Here is a 19,382-nt window from a genome sequence, read left to right as displayed (position 1 = left end):
TCTGATTTGGCTGATTAGTTTGAGGGTGCTGTGGGTGGAGGTGTGGAACAAAGATGGGGGAGAAAAGCTAGGGACTTGCCTGAACTCTCCCCCAAACCTCTCCAAACACCTTTAAAAGCAGCAGAACACACACACAAAAAGGGGATGCAATAATTTTCCAGTCGAAGACAACTTAGAAAATTGGCAGGAAAGGTCTGTCACACATGGGTGATAGTGGAGTGCCGTCCAGCATAGCCTGTACTGGCACAGACCAGGCCCCAGCAAACCACGAGCCAGCCTTGGGAGCCACTGAATTACAGCACAAGAGCCTGCTGCAGAGCTCTTAGCCCACAGCCGGTGAGGGGGTCCAACAACTGGTCAGAAGGAGATGACAGAGGTTTCTTTGCTAGCACTGCGGCAGGACTTGTTGCTTTGCCCATATTCAGATCCAAATTGCAGCCCTGGGTGGCAGTCCCAGAGTGAGGAGAAACACTAGCACAGCAGAGCTTATGCCTGGCCTCAGTGGAGCAGGGACCCTCGTCACAGTTCCAGGGCAGAAAAGAGGACTTGTGGTTGCTCACAGACCAGAGCCCAGACCAAGAGAATAGTGAACACCTCTCCTTAGATCATACCACCTTAGAAGAACTAAAGGTCCCTAGAAGGGAAACAGCTGTACAAAACCCTTGAATCTTGGAACAGTGTGCCCTCCACCCTGGAAGCAGAGCCCCATTTTAGCAGAAAGTGAAACATCAGAAATAGGCTGGGAAAATGAGCAAATAACAGAAAAAAAAATTCTGACCATAGAAAATTACTATGGTGACAAAGAAGATCAAAAAACAGTCAGACGAAAATAACAAAGTCAAAGCTGCTACATCCAAAACCTCAAAAAAAAAAATAAGAATTGATCCCAGGCCATGGAAGAGCTCAAAAAGGATTTTGAAAATCAAGTAAGAGAAGTAGAGGAAAAGAAGAGAAATGAGAGTGCTGCAAGAAAATCATGAAAAATGAGTCAACAACTTGGTAAAGGAGATACAAAAAATACTGAAGAAAATAACACTTTAAAAAATGGACTAGGTCAAATGGTAAAAAGAAGTACAAAAATCCAATGAGGAGAAGAATGCCTTAAAAAGAAGAATTGGCCAAATGGAAAAAGAGGGACAAAAATTCACTGAAGGAAAAAACTCCTTAAAAAGTCAAATTGGTATTGGAGAGGCTGGGTGGCACAGTGAATAGAGCACTGGCCCTGGAATCAGGAGGACCTGATTTCAAATCTGGCCTCAGACCCTTGACACTTACTAGCCATGAGACCTTGGGAAAGTTACTTAACCCCAATTGCCCTGCCTTCGCCCCTCAAAAAAAAAGTCCAATTAGCCAAATGGCAAAGGAGTTCCAAAAGCTCACTGAGGAAAATAATTCCTTAAAAATGAGAACGGAGCAAGTGGAAGCTAATGATTTTATGAGAAATCAAAAACAATAAAATAAAACCAAAAGAACAAAAAAATAGAAGACTGTGAAATATCTCATTGGAAAAACAACTAACTTGGAAAATCGATCCATAAGAGATAATTTAAAAATTATTGAACTACCTGAAACCATAATAAAAAAAAAAAACCTAGACATCGTCTTTCAATAAATTATCAAGGAAAATTGCCCTAATGTTCTAGAACAAGAGGGGAAAATAAAAATTGAAAGAATCCATCAATCACCTCCTGAATGAAATCCCAAAATGAAAACTTCCAGGAATAATATAACCAAATTCCAGAGTTCCCAGGTCAAGGAGAAAATATTGCAAGGATCCAGAAAGAAACAAGTCAAGTATTGTGGAGCCACAATCAGGATAACACAGCTTTTAATAGCTTCTACATGAAAGGATTGGAGGGTTTAGAACAGGCTTGCCCAACAAATGGCCTGCAGGTCATGGCCCACCAAAGGATTTTGGGCAGCCTGAAAAAAATGTAGGGTTGCCATTTGTAGCAGCAAGCACCCCAAGCGTCCTCAGGGTTTGCTGCCAATACATGTTCTTGGATCTGCTTTGATAAAGGAAAGCAACTCAAAATGGGTTAACAAGCTTACTTTAATCGGTCAGACATATATCATTTACCTTGTTCAGGGGAAAAGGTCGGCACCCCGAACTTCAAAGTACACAGACAGAATTATCAACACAGAAACAGATCTAGTAGACAGATTTCAAACTGTCCAACCATTACATCCATACCCAGTCAACATCTGGGTTTCAACATCTGGGTTTTTTCAAAGCCGGGGGGCTCAGGACAACAGCTTCCCATAATCCATATCAAATCACAGAACACTTCTCAAAGTGAGCCCCAAAACAAAGCTACACATCAGGGCTTATATAGCCTTCTCCTGGCTCAGAGAATGTAACAACCTTATTGACCCACTGGCCAATCAAAAAGTATCTACTGAAAAACAAGCCTCCCACCCCAGGCTCCAGGTGCACTTTAGCCTAGGGGCAGGGAAGATCTTTAAAATTTACATTCCCATTACACCATTGGGCACTCTCCTATTTGTCATGTGACTTGCAGCAACCAACCATTGTCAGTATGGGTCTAGTTTAACCTATCTACAGCCTGAAGAAGTTTAGCCTATTTTAATTTTGTCCCCTACCTACTGCCAAGTTGTACAGGTCTGACTTAGAATATAATATTATGGAGGGCAAAGAAACTAGGATTACAACAACCAAGAATCATCTACCCAGCAAAACTGAGTGTCATCATTCAGGGGAAAAAATGGATATTCAATGAAATAGAGGACTTTCAAGTATTCCTTATGGAAAGACAAGAGCTAAATAAAAAAAATAACTTTCAAATATAAGACTCAAAAGAAGCATAAAAAGGTGAACAGGAAAGGGAAATCATAAGGGACTTAATAAGGTTAACTGTTTATATTCCTACATGGGAAGGTGATTCTTGTGACTTATAAGAACTTTCTCATCATTAGGGCAGTTATACATAGGAGTATGTATAGACAGAGGGCACAGGTATGAGTTGAATATGAACGAAAGATATAAAAAAAATAAAATTAAGGGATGAAAGAGAAATGCACTGGGAGAAAGGGAAAGGGAGAGGCAGAATGGGATAAGTTATCTGACATAAAAGAGGCAAGAAAAAAGCTTTTACAATGGTGGGAAATATGGAGAAGGTGGGAGGGAGGGAGTGAACCTTACTCTCATCAGAATTGGCTCAAAGAGCAAATAGCGTACATATTCAATTGGGCATAGAAATCTCTCTTACCCTGCAGGAAAGCAGAAGTAGAAGGGAATAAGAAAAAGGGGTGGTGGTGATAGAAGGAAGGGAAGATTGAGGGAGAGAATAGTCAGAAACAAAATGCTTTTGAGGAGGGACAGGATAAAAGGAGAGAGAACAGAATAAACAGGGAGTGGGAAATAGAATTAAGGGAAATACAGTTATCAATAATAAGTGTGAAAAAAATTTTGAAGGAATTTTTTCTGATAAAGGCCTCATTTCTCAAATATATAGAGAACTGAGTCAAGTTTATAAAAATAAGAGTCATTCCCCACTTGATAAATGATCAAAAGAGATGAACAGTTTTCAGATGAAGTAATCAAAGCTATTCATAGCCATATGAAAAAAATGCCCTAACTCACTATTGATTGGAGAAATGTAAACTAAAACAAGTCTGAGGTGCTACCTCATAACTATCAGATTTGCTAATAGGACATAAAAAGAAAATAACAAATATTGGAGGGGACTTGGGAAAAAACAAGACATTGATGCATTGTTGGTGGAGTGGTGAATTGATTCAGCCATCCTGTAGAGCAATTGGGAACTATACTCAAAGGGCTATAAAACCCTTTGTCCTAGCAATACCACTACTAGGTCTGTAACAAAAAAAAAGAGATTAAAAAAAGGAAAAGGACCTGTATGTACAACAATAAAAAGGACCTGTATGTACAACAATATTTGTAGCTTCTCTTTCCTGGTGGCAAAGAATTAGAAATTGAGGGGATGCCCATCAATTGGGAGATGGCTGAACAGATTGTAGTATGTGATTATAATGGAATACTATTGTGCTATAAGAAATGATGAGCAGGATGCTCTTAGAAAAACCTGGAAAGACTTACATGAGATGATGCAAAGTGAAATGAACTGTACAAAGTACAGCAATATTGTAAGATGATCAACTGTGAACAACTTAGCTATTCTCTGTAATACAACAATCCAAGAAAACTCTGAAGGACTTATGATGAAAAAATGCTATCCATACCCAGAGAAAGAATTGATGTGTCTGAATACAGATTGAAACATACCTTTTTTACTTTATTTTTCTTGAGGTTTTTTTAAGGGAGGGGGCTTTACATTTTCTTTCACAACAGGAGTAATATGGAAATTTTTTTTTGCATGGCTACACATATATAACCTATATCAAACTGCTTGCCTTCTCAATGAAGCAGGGAGGGAGGAAGGGAGAGAATTTGGAACTCAAAGTATTAAAGAATTTTAAAAATTGTTTTTACATGTAATTAGGGAAAAATAGAATACTAAATTTTAAAAAGGAGGAGAAAAGGGTTCTATGCATGGAGCTTGACTATGGTTGGGTAGGTGTAGTCACTCACCACACTTAGTCAGTAATGCACACATGTTGAATCTTGTCTCTGGGTTATTGTTAACTCTATGGTAAACCAGCCAAAACTTTCCAAGCCTCCTCCCCTATTCCACCTTATAGCTAAGTGTCTGGCAGGAGAGAGCTGAAGATGAAGAGGTTCTGTAACTGACCTAATCTTGCCACTTTATCAAAGATGTCTTGGGCATCGATCATGGGGTGAATGGGGAAACAAAGACTCTTGCTAGCCCTCTGTCTTCCTGCCAACCTTCTATTCTTCTTTTGCTCCCTCCCCTCTCTTACGCTCAGAGTCTGTTTCTTAAGATTGACCTGCTAGGCCACTGAACATTGCTGCGTTTTATTTAAGTCTTGGGGACCTCTGCCAATTTTGATTCGATGATGGCACACATAGTCTACCCAGAGAATCCATTTACACTCCCCTTATCACAGTGGTAGTCAAAAGAGTTGATAGGTGCCTACTTTGGTCCAGATTATGACTCAAAATATTTCATAACAACAGGACTGAGTGAAGATCCTTTTTAAAACCTACCTTTAGGTTCAATTGAAGAAACATTTATTTAGTGCTCATTATGTGCAAAGTACTATGTTGGGCAGTTAGGTGGCACAGTGAGTAGAGTACCAGCCCTGGAGTCAGGAGGACCTGAGTTCAAATTCAGCCTCAGAAACTTTTTTTTCTTTTATTGGGTGTTTATAGTACCATATTATAATATTTAGGTTGATATTATACAATACATGCATTGTTATGCCTTTCTGAGTTTCTAAACTTTTTTTCTGTGACCTTGGGCAAGTCATTTCACCCTCTTTGCTTCAATTTTCTCATTTGTAAAATGAACTGGAGAAGGAAATGGGAAAACATTCTAGTATCTTTGCCAAGAAAATCCCAAATGAGGTCATGGAGATTCGGATATGACTGAAAGGACATAACTAAAACGATTTAATGACAACGCTGTGTAAGGAGTGGGGATATAAAAAATGGAAAAATAACATAATCTTTTAAGGAGCTTTTATTGTAACTTGATTAACTGCTAGAATAACAATATAATCAATTAAAATCTTAATGTATGATATAAGAGAGGTGTCATGCTTTGAGGGATGTCTGAAATATGGGTTTAAATCCTGTCACAATTTATTGAGTGAGAAGCCCTGGACAAATTTCATAACCTCTCAGAGGCTCAGTTTCCTCAGCTATAAAATGGGGATAATTATAGCTCCAACTTCACAGGGCTGTTAGATCAAATGAGATAGTATATGTAAAATGCTCTGCCATCCTTAAAGTGCCCCATAAATGTGACCTTTCTTTTCTTTTTAAAAACAGTGTCAAAGCCAAATAATTATCTCATCATTTTACCCACACTTCAACTAAATATGATAGAAACCAACAGCTTATTACTGACTGTCTGTATTTGACTATCAGTTCAAAGTGTGCATGTATGATATTAACATTTATATTTTTTCCTTAATACACACCACCTGTCAGAGCATAATTTCTATTTATTAAGATTTAATAAGCAAAAGGTAATATGAGGTAATATAAACAAATGGGCACATAGGTAGTACAGTTATTATCCCTGGAGTCAGGAGGACCTGAGTTCAAATTTGACTTCAGACATTTCCTAAGTTGTGTGACCCTGGGCAAGTCACTTCATTCACTTTGCCTCGGTTTCCTCATCTGTAAAATGAGCTGGAGAAGCAAATGTCAAACCATGTTAGTATCTTTACAAAGAAAACCCTGAATGGTATCTCAGTCAGTCGACCAATTGACAAAAGAAAAGCAAAAAACAAAAGTGTATAATACATTGAGGAAATATATCCTTATTAATACTTGTTATACTAATCATTATTTTTGTTAGCAATTATAAGATTTTAAATTTTGTACAGAGGTTAGACATTCATTAGCTACTGTTGTTTTGGGGTCAACTTTGAAAAGAATAATATCAAACTTCAATTTATCAGTATTAGAAGCAATATCAGGACCCTTGGAGGCAGAATACAGTTATCCCTTCCACATTGTGACTTTCCCCTTGGCAGTTTCCCTATATTGAGGTTCAGCATAAGAAATCAAATGGGAATTTTGGGGGGAGTTTTGTGGAAGCCACGGACAATATGTGAAGGCCAGAAGATGACACAGAAAAAAATCAGAAATGCACAAAATATATGTATTGTATAATATCAACCCAAATTTTATAATACGGTATTGTAAATGCCCAATAAAAGAAAAAGAAGAAATTCTGATTTCTTTGGTTAGAAGGGAGGGACAAAATTTTTTATGTAAATTTTCCAGATTGTGAGGGTGCCAAGTCCCCTGAATGTGGAAGGGATACTTGTATAATGGATAAAATTCTGGTCTTACAGTAAGAAAGATCTGAGTTCAGATTCTGCTTTAGACATAGTAGCTATGTGACTTAGCCAAGTTACTTATATACTTTTCAGTCTCAGTTTCCTCATTGGTAAAACAAGGGGGTTGACTTCTGAATTCTTCCCATCCCTAAATCTCTGATTCTACAGTTGAGTCAAATGATAATACTCATTTTTTAAAAAGCAGGTAGAAATATTGTTAAAAGTCAGAGGGACAGAGTACTTGGTGGAGTGGAGAATGTCCTGGGCTTTAAGTTAGGAAGACCTAGGTTTCAAGGCCCATCTTGGATGGTCACTGGTCCTGCAACCATGAGTAAGCTTAACATCTATGAACTTGTTTCTGTAGCTACAAAATGGAGATAACACCTGTGTGGCTCAAATGAATTTTAATTGTGATTACTTTGACCCCTACATTTTTCTTTTAAAAACAATTCTCTTTTTCCAATTACATGCAAAAAAAAATTTTTAACATTGATTTTTTAAAAATTTTGAGTTCCAAATTCTCTCCCTCCCTCCCCTCTCCCCTCATCGAGAAGGCAAGCTATTTGATATGATATACATGTGTAGTTCTATAAAACATATTTCCCTATTAATCATGTTGTGAAAGAAAACACAGACCAAAAAAAAAAAAACACCCAAGAAAAATAAAGAAAGTATATCTTATGCCTTGATCTGCCTTCAGATTCTTATCAGTTCTTTCTCTGGAGGTGAATAGCATTTTTCACCATGTTGTTAAGTCATTTTCTGTCATGTCCAACTCTTCTGTGACTCCATTTGGAGTTTTTTTGACAGAGATCCTAGAGTGGTTTGCCATTTTCTTCTCCAGCTCATTTTGTAGATGAGGAAACTGAGGGAAACAAGGTGAAGTAACTTGCCCAGGGTCACACAGTTAGTAAGTGTCTCAGGTTGGATTTGAACTCAGGAACATGAGTCTTCCTTATCCCAAGCCTAGTGTTCTATCTCTTGTGCCACCTAGCTGCCCTTTCCATCACCAGTCCTTTGGAATTGTCTTGGATCATTGTTCTATTGAGTCATTCATAGTTGATCATTGTTATAATATTGCTGTTACTGTGTACAATGTTCTGGTTCTGCTTATTTCATTTTGCATCAGTTCATGTAAGTTTTTTCAGTTTTTTTCTGAAAGTATCCTGCTCATTATTTCTTATAATACAATAATATTCCTTCACAATAATATGCCACAAAGTGTCCAGACATTGGCCCTTATATTTCCAGATTGGGGGGGGGGAGGTGTCTAGTCTCCACCTTTAGCTCAAGCTCCTATGGGTGATGTTCCCCAATTTTAGAGGTCCAAGCCTTCCGGTTCCATTTAACCACTTAACAGTCATATCTTTTAAAAAGCAGTATTTATTTCAAAGTATAGCCGAGAACAAACATACAAATATTTCAACCTAACATCTGGGTACATAAACCTCTCTATATCCTTTTTCAGTCTTTGGGGAGGGGAGGGGCATTAGGCTCACATCTTGGCCCAGGTTCTATATAGCATTAGTTCCACTAAGCTCCACATCCAAAGCTCCTCTGGATTTATGTTCGGGGATTCTGGTTTCTCAGGACTTTCTTGCAAGGCTGATTACGACATTCAGCTTGGAATCCTGGTTCCAATGTATCTGTAGCTTACACTTCTGAATGTGAGGACTCCATTCCCTGTACCTAGAACTGAAAAGGAAAAACAAAATGAGACTAAAGTCAATTTGTTAAGGCCCTGAGGCCACAGGGCTTAAGAGGAGAGTAATAAATATGGCCTTTCCCTGGCCAACTTCCTGTTGTGAAAGAATGAGGCCTTCTTACTTGGATGCCACTGGCAAGGGAGGGGGGAGGTTTGGTTTTTGAGAGTTTGGAGGAGGAGGAGGAGGAGGAGGAAGAGGAGAAGAGACAGAGACAGAGCAGGGACAGAGAGACAGAGAGAGAGACAGAAACAGAGACAGAGAGACAGACTGTTCCAGTCTAGTGGTTTTAAAGACAAAGCCTTTTTCTGCTACACAGTAAATGCAAAGAGGCTGGTCCCACTTACTCTGCAGGTAACCACAGAATGTTTCCTCTCAGAATCAGGTCCTTGTTGTCTCCTACAGGAGCATGTATGTGCACCTGGACATTTGCCAAAGCCCTATTTCAGTGATAGTGCAGGAAAAATGTTTTGCAGTGCTATAGACATTTTGGTTAGTATTAGTACATTTTTCTGAAATGTTTTTTCCAGTAATTCTAAGACAACTAGTACCTATTTTCACAAGTCCATTATTTTGGTTTTTGTGAGCAGTGGAATCAAAGACTCTGTGTGTGTGTGTGGGGGGGGGGGTGAAAGAGGGGGACCGGAAATAAAATGCATGAATATTTGAAAATCCAAGAAATTCAGGAGATATTAGGTACCATAATAGGCTTGAAAATGCCAGCATTTTGTGAGTTTACAAATATCTTTTTTTTTTCAAGTATCTTTTTGATAAAGGTTTAATACAAATTCATTTCCAGGCTACCAAATGTCATTGCATCCTGAATCTTTTTGTGCCTTCTCCATTTGTTACACTGAAATCAGAGGTTCACAAACATGGTCTTCTGTCATAAAGAACAAACGGCAGCAGTTTATCTCTTAACTGACCTTTGTGGCACATGATGGTGACTCTCCAGGACTGAGACAGGGAGGGGAGAGGAAGGGAAGAGAAAATGTTCCTCTCATGCCCCCAGTTGGCAGAAGTTCATAATGAAAAATGAGAACAAAGAGAGCTTGGGAGGCAGATGGAATGAGAGACAAAGAGAGAAAGCAATGGAGGGTGTTTGTTGGGAGGAGAAAAACAGAAATGATACTTCTGACCAAGGTGGCCACATGAGAGGTCTCAACCAAGCCCTGGTTCCCTCAAAAAACCACCTTAAGCAGCCATGTCAAAATGATGGCCTGAACCAAATTAAAATGTAATTAGCAAATATTTAACAAAGTAAATAAAAATACAATAAAACATACATAATGGTCATTTGTGGTTTTCTAAGACCATAAACAGGTCCCACGAGGATCTGTTTCTAGTTGACTTTGTCACCACCGACCCTGAGCAGCATGAAATTTAGCCCCTCTGTATTGAAACAAACGACTGTGAGGATAACCTAATTCCTACCCCATCCCATTTACAAACTCCTCCCCCCAAAAAGCCCACCACCATTTCTACAAACTACATATATGAATGCTTCCGTCCCCCTAGCCACACTGTCTCATTCAAAACTGTAGGGAGGAGGCAGGGTACAGAGTATATAGCATCCTTATTGCAGGGCCACGGAGCTCAATCTCCAGATCCTTCAAACTATCTGGAACTGTAGCACAGAGCAAGGCCTAGACATGGCTCAGCTTCCCAGCTAAGGATTATGGCAGGCAGGGCTTGGTGCTGGCTCCGGAGGCTAGGACTTGGACTTTGACCTAGAATGGGCTTAGCTTCCCCGTTAGAGATTATGACAGAACAGGAATGGGCCTGGTTTCTAGTAAGAGTCCAGGACTGTGAAAGAAAGGAGATTCTATCCCTTTATTGGGGAGAAGGGGGAAGGAGAATGTGACAGAGTACAGCGTCTGGACTCTGTCTAAGGAAGGGAGAAGTATTTGACCCTGGTACATCAAATTCCAGGATTGGGACTAGGAGTGAGGCTTGAACCTATTCACCTACTCACCTCATCAACGATTATGGGAGAGGGTAGAGTCCCAGTTCAGAATTGTGGTATCATAGGTAACCTGACCACCAATGGGATCCCAGTTTGATTATTCCATTTAGGGTAGCAAGAACAGATAGGCCACACAGGCAGAATGGGAGCCCAGGCTCAACCAGCCTGTCTAGAGCTAGTATTTTTTTTTTTATGGTTAGATCTTTATTTTTTAAATATATATTTTTGTTTTCTCTGCAATTGCATGTTAAGACAATTTTTAAACATTTTTTTAAAAATCGAGTTCCAAATCCCATCCTTTCCTCTCTCCCCTTCCTTCCCCTCCCTGAGATGGTAAGCAATCAGATATAGGTTATACACGTGCAATCATGTAAAACATTTTCATATTAGTCATTTTGTATAAGAAGATTCAGATTAAAAAGAAAGAAGGAAAGAAAGGGAAAAAAATCATGCTTCAGTCTGTATTCAGACAGTATCAATTCTTTCTCTGGAGGTGAATAGTATGCTTCATTATAAGTAAGACTGGTGTTTCTACTTTGGTGTCTTAGGCCAAAACTTCTAGAGGGAAAAAGTCTTTTTTTTAAATTGGTGGTCCCATGTTCAAAGAATGTTCTCCCTCATCATTTTTACCTTCTTGGTCTCAGCACAAATATTACCTCTGGTATCTTTTCTTAGTCCCTCTTAAAGCTAGTAACTTCCTTCTGACATTACCTCACATTTACTTTGTAACATAATTGTTGGCATGTGACCTCCACTCATTACAACGTGAGCTCTTTTGGGCCTAGAATTGTTCTGTATTGATAGCACTTAGCACAGTGCAGGCATCTAGTAAGCATTTAACAAATACTTATTGACTTGCCTTGACAGGTAGAAACAAACAATTATCATTGGGGACTTCAGTGTGCTCCTTTCAGATGAAGACAAATATGAGAAAACAAATATAACAAATATAAGAAAAATGCCAAATTTAGACTAGAATTTAAGAAAAATTCAATATTGGTAGTCTGTGGAAATGGGAATGAGACTGAAAAAGAATAGAGAAATTTCTCATCTTTTCATGCCTTTTTTTAAAATAAAAATTCTATATTCTAGAGCATAAAACCCTCATAAACAAATACAGAAAGGCAGAAATAAACCTCAATCCAATAGAAAATACCATTTCAGACACTTATTCACTGTGTGACCTTGGGAAAATTATTTAACCTCTCTCAGTCTCCATTTCTGTCTCTGTAAAATGGGGATAATCAAAGTAGCTACCATTCAGGGTTGTGAGCATCAAATGAGATTTTATATATATAGAATCTTAAAGAATGAGTGGGTCAAAGGACAAATCATAAAACAATAAATTATTTTATCAAAGAAAATGTTAATGAGATCCACTTTCCATCAATATCCCCCCCGCCCCCCCTACTTCCCCAACCCTCTATATCCTTATCAGGCTTAGCATCAATCTGAGCACCAGATTCAGCAAGTCAGCAGTAATGGTGCATGCTAAGTGGTGGTAGGCTGTCTACTGAGTCTTACTTTGTCAGCAGCAGGTGCTTAACTATGAGTACAAAGCCTAGAAATATAAATCTGAACTTAATCTAATCTGCCATTAGGAGAATAGTTCTGAGCTTCTATATTGGCAACACTATATTATTCAAACACAAAAGTGGTAGTTTTGACTGGAGGTGCATTTTTCTTCAGGTGAAAAATAATTAGACTTCTTTCCCCTTCTCCACTTTTATTGATAAATCTGGTCTGGGATGACCATTATTGTGTTATTAAACACTTGGAGACAATTTTCCTCCATCCCATATTTGGCTATTCCAGTAAAAGGTGCTTTGCATCCACTCAAAACCATATGTATTTTATTTGCTGACTTTTTTTTACACCACTATCAATTCCCCATAGCCCTTCTTCCCTGCTCCCATAGAACAAAGAAAAACAGACACATTGATTGCATTTGGCAGCATGTGGTATAATCCACCTCTTCTCTACCAAGAGGTGGGCAGCGTTTCATCATCTGCTCTTTGGAACCAAGATTAGACATAGTAAATAATAGGAATTCTGATATTTCAGTTATGTGCTGATTAGAGAGAATAAATAATACTATGAAGTGATGGCATTATTCAAATTGTCTCCTTATTTCAAATTCAAACTGCTTATTTCCATTGGGGTGGAATCAATAACCATATTTTACATAAATATAATGTCTAGTAGCTATGTTTATATAATAATTCAAATATATGTGGCCACTTCATGGGATAAATTATTTACACTAATCAGGACCCAGTTGTACATTACTGGAGTCACTGTGTATTGTATACTTCTGGTTTAATAATTAACTTTAATAACATTTACTGAAATAATTTTAATATCTTCAGTTCTAAAATACTACTTGCAAAACATGACTCCTTTAATACTACAATTGTTTTTGTTGTCTGTCTTATATACAGATTAAAATTTCTGTTTTTAGTGGATAAGGCAACATTCCATAGAGGACCTGAATTCAGATCTGGCCTCAGACACTTACTAGTTGTGTGACTCTGGGCAAGTCACTTAACCCTGTTTGCCTCAGTTTTCTTAACTGTAAAATGGGGATCATACTAGCACCTACCCCACAGGATTGTTGTGAGGATCAAATAAGTTGTTATTCATTAAGTGCTTAGCACAGGACTTAGTACAAATGGTAGGCACTTAATAAATGCTCATTTCCCTTCCCCTCCCAAGGACTTCTATATAGTTAATTACTATTTGGGTGATTTATCTACATGTTTCCTACATGTTCTACTGAAGAATGCTTTAAAATGGCAAATAAAAGGAATGAAAAAGAATCCTATCCTAAGTTTGGGAATGTGCTTAGATTTTGTTCTTCCTGACTCTGAGGTGTAAAAGCCCTTTGAAAAACTTGAAGTGCTATTGAAATTTGAACTCTTACTATTAGTATTTTTGTTCTTACCTGTATCTAGCCTTTGTTAGAAAAATTCAGAGAGATTCTGAGCAAGTTGAGATCGGGGGGAGAAGAAAGGACAGACTTGGTACTTTGAGATTGGCACAGGATACAAAGAATTTGTCATATTGGTAGTTTTATTCTCCTGTTGTCTCTCCAGCTCCTGTGATTGTTTTGCCCCCAAAAAAGATTCACAATGTAACCGGGGCCCAAGTCTACCTGTCCTGTGAAGTGAAGGCTGTTCCAACACCAGTCATCACCTGGAGGAAGGTATGTTAGAGAATACTGACAAGACCAGTTCATACAGGTATTCACAATGGGTGGACTAGGTGGGTATCACAGATGATTTGGGGCTGCTATAGTATCAAAAATGACCTGCACTGACTTCTATGCCATCCTTTTTAACAATGAATAAAAATAAAAGAAGAAAATAAGGCTCACATAGGCAGCTAGATAGTTCCATGTATAGATCATTAGATCTGGAATCAGGAAAACCTGAGTTCAAATCTGGTCTTATACACTTACTAACTGTGTGACTATGGGCAAGCCGCTTAACCTCTGCCTGCCTCACTTTCCTCAACTGTAAAATGGGGGTGGTAATAACATCTGCCTCACAGGATTATTGCGAGGATAAAATGAGATAATATTTGTAAAGCACTTAGCCCAGTGCCTGGTACATCGTAGGCACTTAAAATACTTTTTTTTCTTTTCTTTTCTCCTTCCTTTTTCATCTTCTCCTTTCCCATTCATTTGTTCATTCCTTCCTTTCTTCTCTCCTTCCTTCCAAGCCAAACAACTCATCAAATGCATACTCATAGGACATACTGATAGAATCAGCTGTGTGCAGCAGTACTAAGTATTCCATATCCATGGTCCCCCACCTCTGCAAAGAAAGAGGGAACTTAACTCTTCTTCAGGGCTAGGCTTTCTGCCCATTAATTTTGCATCTAAGGATCCTGAGTCCCAAAGACATTGTGATTTGCCCAAGATAATAGTAAGTGACAAAATCAGCAATCAAAGTCACTTCATCTGACTTCAAATCCAGCACTGTATGCCACACTTCCTTATTATTAATAATATTGTGCATTTATATAACACTTTAAAATACATCAAACTTACAGAGAAAAGTTGATTGGGATGTCCCCTGGTGGGCAGGGGACTCTTTTTCCCCAATTAGGGGAAAAGATAATCTCACTTGGAGATCATATCAGCTCCCAATTTCAATTATTATCTCTATGTTGATGTTTTCAGATCTATTTATTCAACTGTAATGTCTCTCGACCTCCAGTCTCACATTTCCAACTGCTTGTTGACCATCTTGAATGAGATGTCCTGTAGACATCTTAAACTCATCATATCCAAAACTGAACCCATTATCTTTTCCTGATACCCTTGCTTCCATTTTCTACAGAATCTACCACTATCCTCTTAGTCACCCAAGATCACAGAATAGGTATCATCCTTAACTTTTCACTCTCTCTTACCTCTCATATGCAGTTTGTTGCCATGTGCTGTTAATTCATACTTTTTTAAGCCCCCCTTTCTCCTCTGATGCTGCCACCATTGTGGTGCATGCCCTTACCGTGTTTCCCTGATAATAAGACACTGTCTTATTAATTTTTTTGGAAAGAAAAACACCAGAGGGCTTATTTTCAGGGGAGGGCTTATGTTGTCCTGCCTCTGCTCTCCTCCGTGGCACTGCTCTCAATGGCGCCAGCAAGCAAATCACTGGGGAAGAACAGGATGACACGCTCACTGCTGCAGCTCTGATTGGATACAGCTCGGAGGGCTGGAGGGCGGCGTGCGTTTGGGGGGGGGGGCGGTGCATACAGAGGATACCGTAATGTAGCGTGTAGCGCAGGGGATCACCTTCACTACAGTAGTAATCTCAATAGGGCTTATTTTCGGGGGAGGGCTTATTTTAGAGGAATCTTACACAGTAAGGGGAGGGCTTATTTTTGGGATAGGTCTTATTATCGGGGAAACGCGGTATCACCTCATGCCTGGACTATTGCAATAGCCCTCTGATTGATCTCTTTGATTCAAATCTTTCTACACTCTAGTCTAGTCCATCCCTCACTCAGTTGCCAAACTGATCTTCCTAAAATGAAGTTCTGACCATGTCACCCCCTATTTGATAAATTCTAGTGACTCCCTATGATGTTTAGGATCAAATGTAAAATCCTTTATTTGAGTTTTATTACCCTTCATAATCTAACCTACTTCCATCTTTCCAGTATTGACAATTTGCTCCCCTCTACATCCTCAAGAAAAATGGTCAGCGACCATGGCTTTCTTGCTGTTCTGGCATATATCACTCTACCTTCCAATTCCATCAATTTCTTTGGCTGTCTCCTATCCCCAGAATCCTTTCCCTTCTTATCTTTACTTCCTGGCTTTCATCAAGTCTTCACTGAAATCCTACCTTCTACAAGAAGTCTCTATTGATCCCCCTAGTACCTACCTTCTAAGATGACCTCCAATATATCCTTTATACATCTGCATGCATCATTGAGGCTAAAGCCTATTATTATATTATAAATACATAATTTGAAAAAGTATGTATTGGATCATCTTTGGCCCTGAATCATTTTTGGCTGTTTTCAAAAATCAAAAATCCATTCTATAAAGATGAAGGTTCATCACTACTGGAGATGTCTTAAAGAAAGAACTTCAGCCTGTAAAGACTAGTGCAAAAATAGAGTTTTGCAAATATTTACATTGTGGGGGGGGTTTGGTCTGAATTTGGAGGGTCCCTAATCTATTGGTCAAAGGCATCTACATACTTCTTTTTACATATTGTAACATGCAAATATACTTACCTCTCTGGTTCTACTTTTTCCTTTTGATATATCACAATCATCAAGTACGTTTGTTTTTAAAGGCCATTATCATTAAAAAAAAGGGGGAGAGGGAGGGAATATGCATTGTGTACCCTATAAAACCAAACTGTTGACCAAAACTTGTAATATGTTCTTATTATTACCTCAGTTTCACTTATCGCTGTGATATAAATGTCCTGAAAACTGCTTACTCTTTACTCATCTTGAATGAAATATTGTTTTTCTTGTATTTAGTAGAAATGTTTCATCAAAGCTAATTGCTCTTAATTAAAAAAGTATTTTGCCATACAGGACATCCCAAGAATCTTACTGCAGCTTTAAGCTATTAAAGCCTAACTTTTTGTGGGGTGGAGAGGGGTAGAAATTGGGGTTAAATGACTTGCCCAGGGTCACAGAGCTAGTAAATGTCAGAGGTCAGATTTAAACTCAGGTCCTCCTGACTCCAGGGCCAGGGCTCTATCTACTGTGCTACCTAACTATCCCTTAAAGCTTAATTTTAAAAATAAGCTATTAATAGTTTAATAAACCACTTAAACTATTAAAGCTTAAAATTGCAATAACACCTTTGGAGTGTTTATACTATCTGGAAAATGCTTATAATCATAGCTCTTGACTCAGATGGAGATATTTTGTCCCTCTGTTTGACCAATATGGCCTCTAAGCAATTGCTGGTTGTGTTGACTTTGAAGGACTTTAATTCAAAATCAGAGTAGGACTCATAACTTATCCATAACTTTCTTGACCCCATGTGACATTGAGCATGGCACTGACTTCTCTCACCTCTGTTTTTCATCCATAAAGTGACTGATAAAATGGTGTCTAATGCCCCTTCTGGATCTAAATCCATGATCCTACCTACATCTTAGGAACTCTGCTTTTGTCTCAGAAGCATGAAGTACTTTGTGAGAATGGCACAGATTAAAATACCCCTTAAAATCTCAAGCTTTGCTGCAAACTTGTAAGATAATGACAATGAATTTTTTTTTCCTTTTTCAGCTAGGGTAATAATTCAGATGCAGAATTTGGCTTGCATTTGTAGAATACATACTGATCAAAACAAAGTTTTGAACAAGAATTTTCATAAGAATAAAAACTGTAACTCACATAAACCCTCATAGTACTACAAGCAATTGAAGCATGCTGAAACCATTGTGAAATCCATGAAGTATTTTTGCACACTCATAGATTGCACAGTAATGAATTAGGGTTTGGACAAACTGATGACAATGTTGGTGGCATACAGGTTATCCAAACCCCTTGATGCAAATCTTGACTGATTTTTATTACTTTTACAGATCACAGAGTCTCCCAAGGGAGTCAAGTTGCTGGAGGAGTTGCCAGGAGACCGAGTGAATATGGCCGTCCAGGTTCGTGGTGGTCCATCCAAACATGAGAGTACAGGCTGGGTTTTGGTGAGTATTCCCTTTGCTTGCACCCACCCTTTCTCATTTTAGCATTTGTATTCCCAGCACTAAGCACAGCACTTGTAAGTATTTGATGAATGTTTTTATTTATTCATTAGTTTGTTCATTTATTAATTCATGTTATTAGACTTCAAGTACAATACAGTATGAGAAATGGAGGGGATAGGAAATAAAGTTTGGATGATAGTAAGAGCCCACTGAAGAGAAAAGAATGGGTGGGTGGGAACTTCCTAGTCAGCTGAATTTGCTCATTCACAGTAGAAAGGTTGTCAATAGGCCTGTGAAGATGCCTTCCCCACTGCTTTTATATAATTTACACTGATTCCCTTGAGGGTTTTATGCAAACAATCCAATTCAACAGATATTTATTAGGGATTTACTATTTAAGTCCTTACTATGCTCATTATGTAAGATCTGGCAGCCTCTCTCTGGTCCAGATGAGATGAACAAAATAAAATTAATGTCTTCAAAAAATGAGACAAACATTTGCTTTTTTTTTTTCCAGAAAGAAGAATAGTAGGAGGAAAGATGTTTCCAATCTTGTCTTTTAGATACTGACAAACTGTAAAGAATCTGAAGATTTTATTTTTGTAGAGGATTTCAATAGATTTTCATTTCTTCTGAGAAGTCTAATTGTTTGATTCTTTGGCATTACTCAATTGGATCCAATTAAAATATTTATTACGTGTTCACCCTTAATAAATATTTATTAATATCAATTTTAAAATTTGTTAAATTATCTTAATAAAATATTCATAAATGTTGTCACTAAATTATTTGATAAACATTCATTAATATTAATTTATTGGTTTATGTAATAGAATATTTATGAAGTGTTTTAAGTGTGTTTACCATTATGCTTTTCTCATTTTTTTCCTAGATAAACCCTCTGACAAAGGAGGATGAAGGGGTGTACCAGTGCCATGCCACCAACATGGTGGGAGAGACACAATCCTATGGTACAATAAAGGTTACAGAGCTGAGCAAATACAAAAACATGAACTTCATTGCATCAGATGATGACATTTAATGAGGTAATCTGGATGTTATTATGTCTTACATAATCTCATTGGTGTCAATATCTCCTGTTCAGGCTGTTGTTCAGGAAAGGCATTTGGGGGAATCTCTTTCATTAACTTGGAATCTATAAACAATGGAATATAGGAGATTTAGGTGATTGAACACCACTGAAAAAATAGACAGTGGTGCTCAAAGTTAAGATATATGCGTGGACAAGGAAGTCCATTCAGGGAGATTTCTAGTTCAGTACAAATATGGAAATCCATATAAAATTACTTCAAGAAAATGAGAATATAATTCTAAAGAGTAACCTTTGAGACATAAGACACTTAAGCATTCCTATAGAAAGACTGGAATTAGATTTTTGTTTTGGTCCTCTTGGGATTTTGTGGACATAAGACCAAGTAGGCTTCACACCTATGAGAGAGAGACAGAGAGAGACAGAGACAGAGAGACAGAGGCAGAGAGAGAGAGACAGAGACAGAGAGATAGACACAGAGAGAGAGGAGAGAGAGGGAGGGAGAAAGAGAAGAGAAGAGGAGAGAGAGAGAGAGAGAGAGAGAGAGAGAGAGA

General features: G+C 38.2%; 1 protein-coding gene across 1 annotated transcript in view; it reads left to right on the top strand.

Moving 5' to 3' along the window:
• Nucleotides 1-19,382, top strand: part of IGFBPL1 (insulin like growth factor binding protein like 1) — a 63,021-nt gene that overhangs the window by 36,220 nt on the left and 7,419 nt on the right. The window contains exons 2-4 of the mRNA XM_069085294.1: nucleotides 13,683-13,792; nucleotides 17,661-17,777; nucleotides 18,670-18,823. Of these exons, the coding sequence (XP_068941395.1) occupies nucleotides 13,683-13,792; nucleotides 17,661-17,777; nucleotides 18,670-18,819 (377 nt within the window). The 3' untranslated portion in view covers nucleotides 18,820-18,823. The remainder of the gene's footprint in view (nucleotides 1-13,682; nucleotides 13,793-17,660; nucleotides 17,778-18,669; nucleotides 18,824-19,382) is intronic.

Source organism: Petaurus breviceps, unplaced genomic scaffold, assembly GCF_028583685.1.
Source record: "Petaurus breviceps papuanus isolate PSGF00001 unplaced genomic scaffold, PetGlider_PUasm1.0 175, whole genome shotgun sequence".
NCBI classification, from domain to species: Eukaryota; Metazoa; Chordata; class Mammalia; order Diprotodontia; family Petauridae; genus Petaurus; species Petaurus breviceps.
The sequence above is the reverse complement of the archived record's forward strand: the minus strand, read 5'-3'. Positions and strand labels throughout refer to the sequence as shown.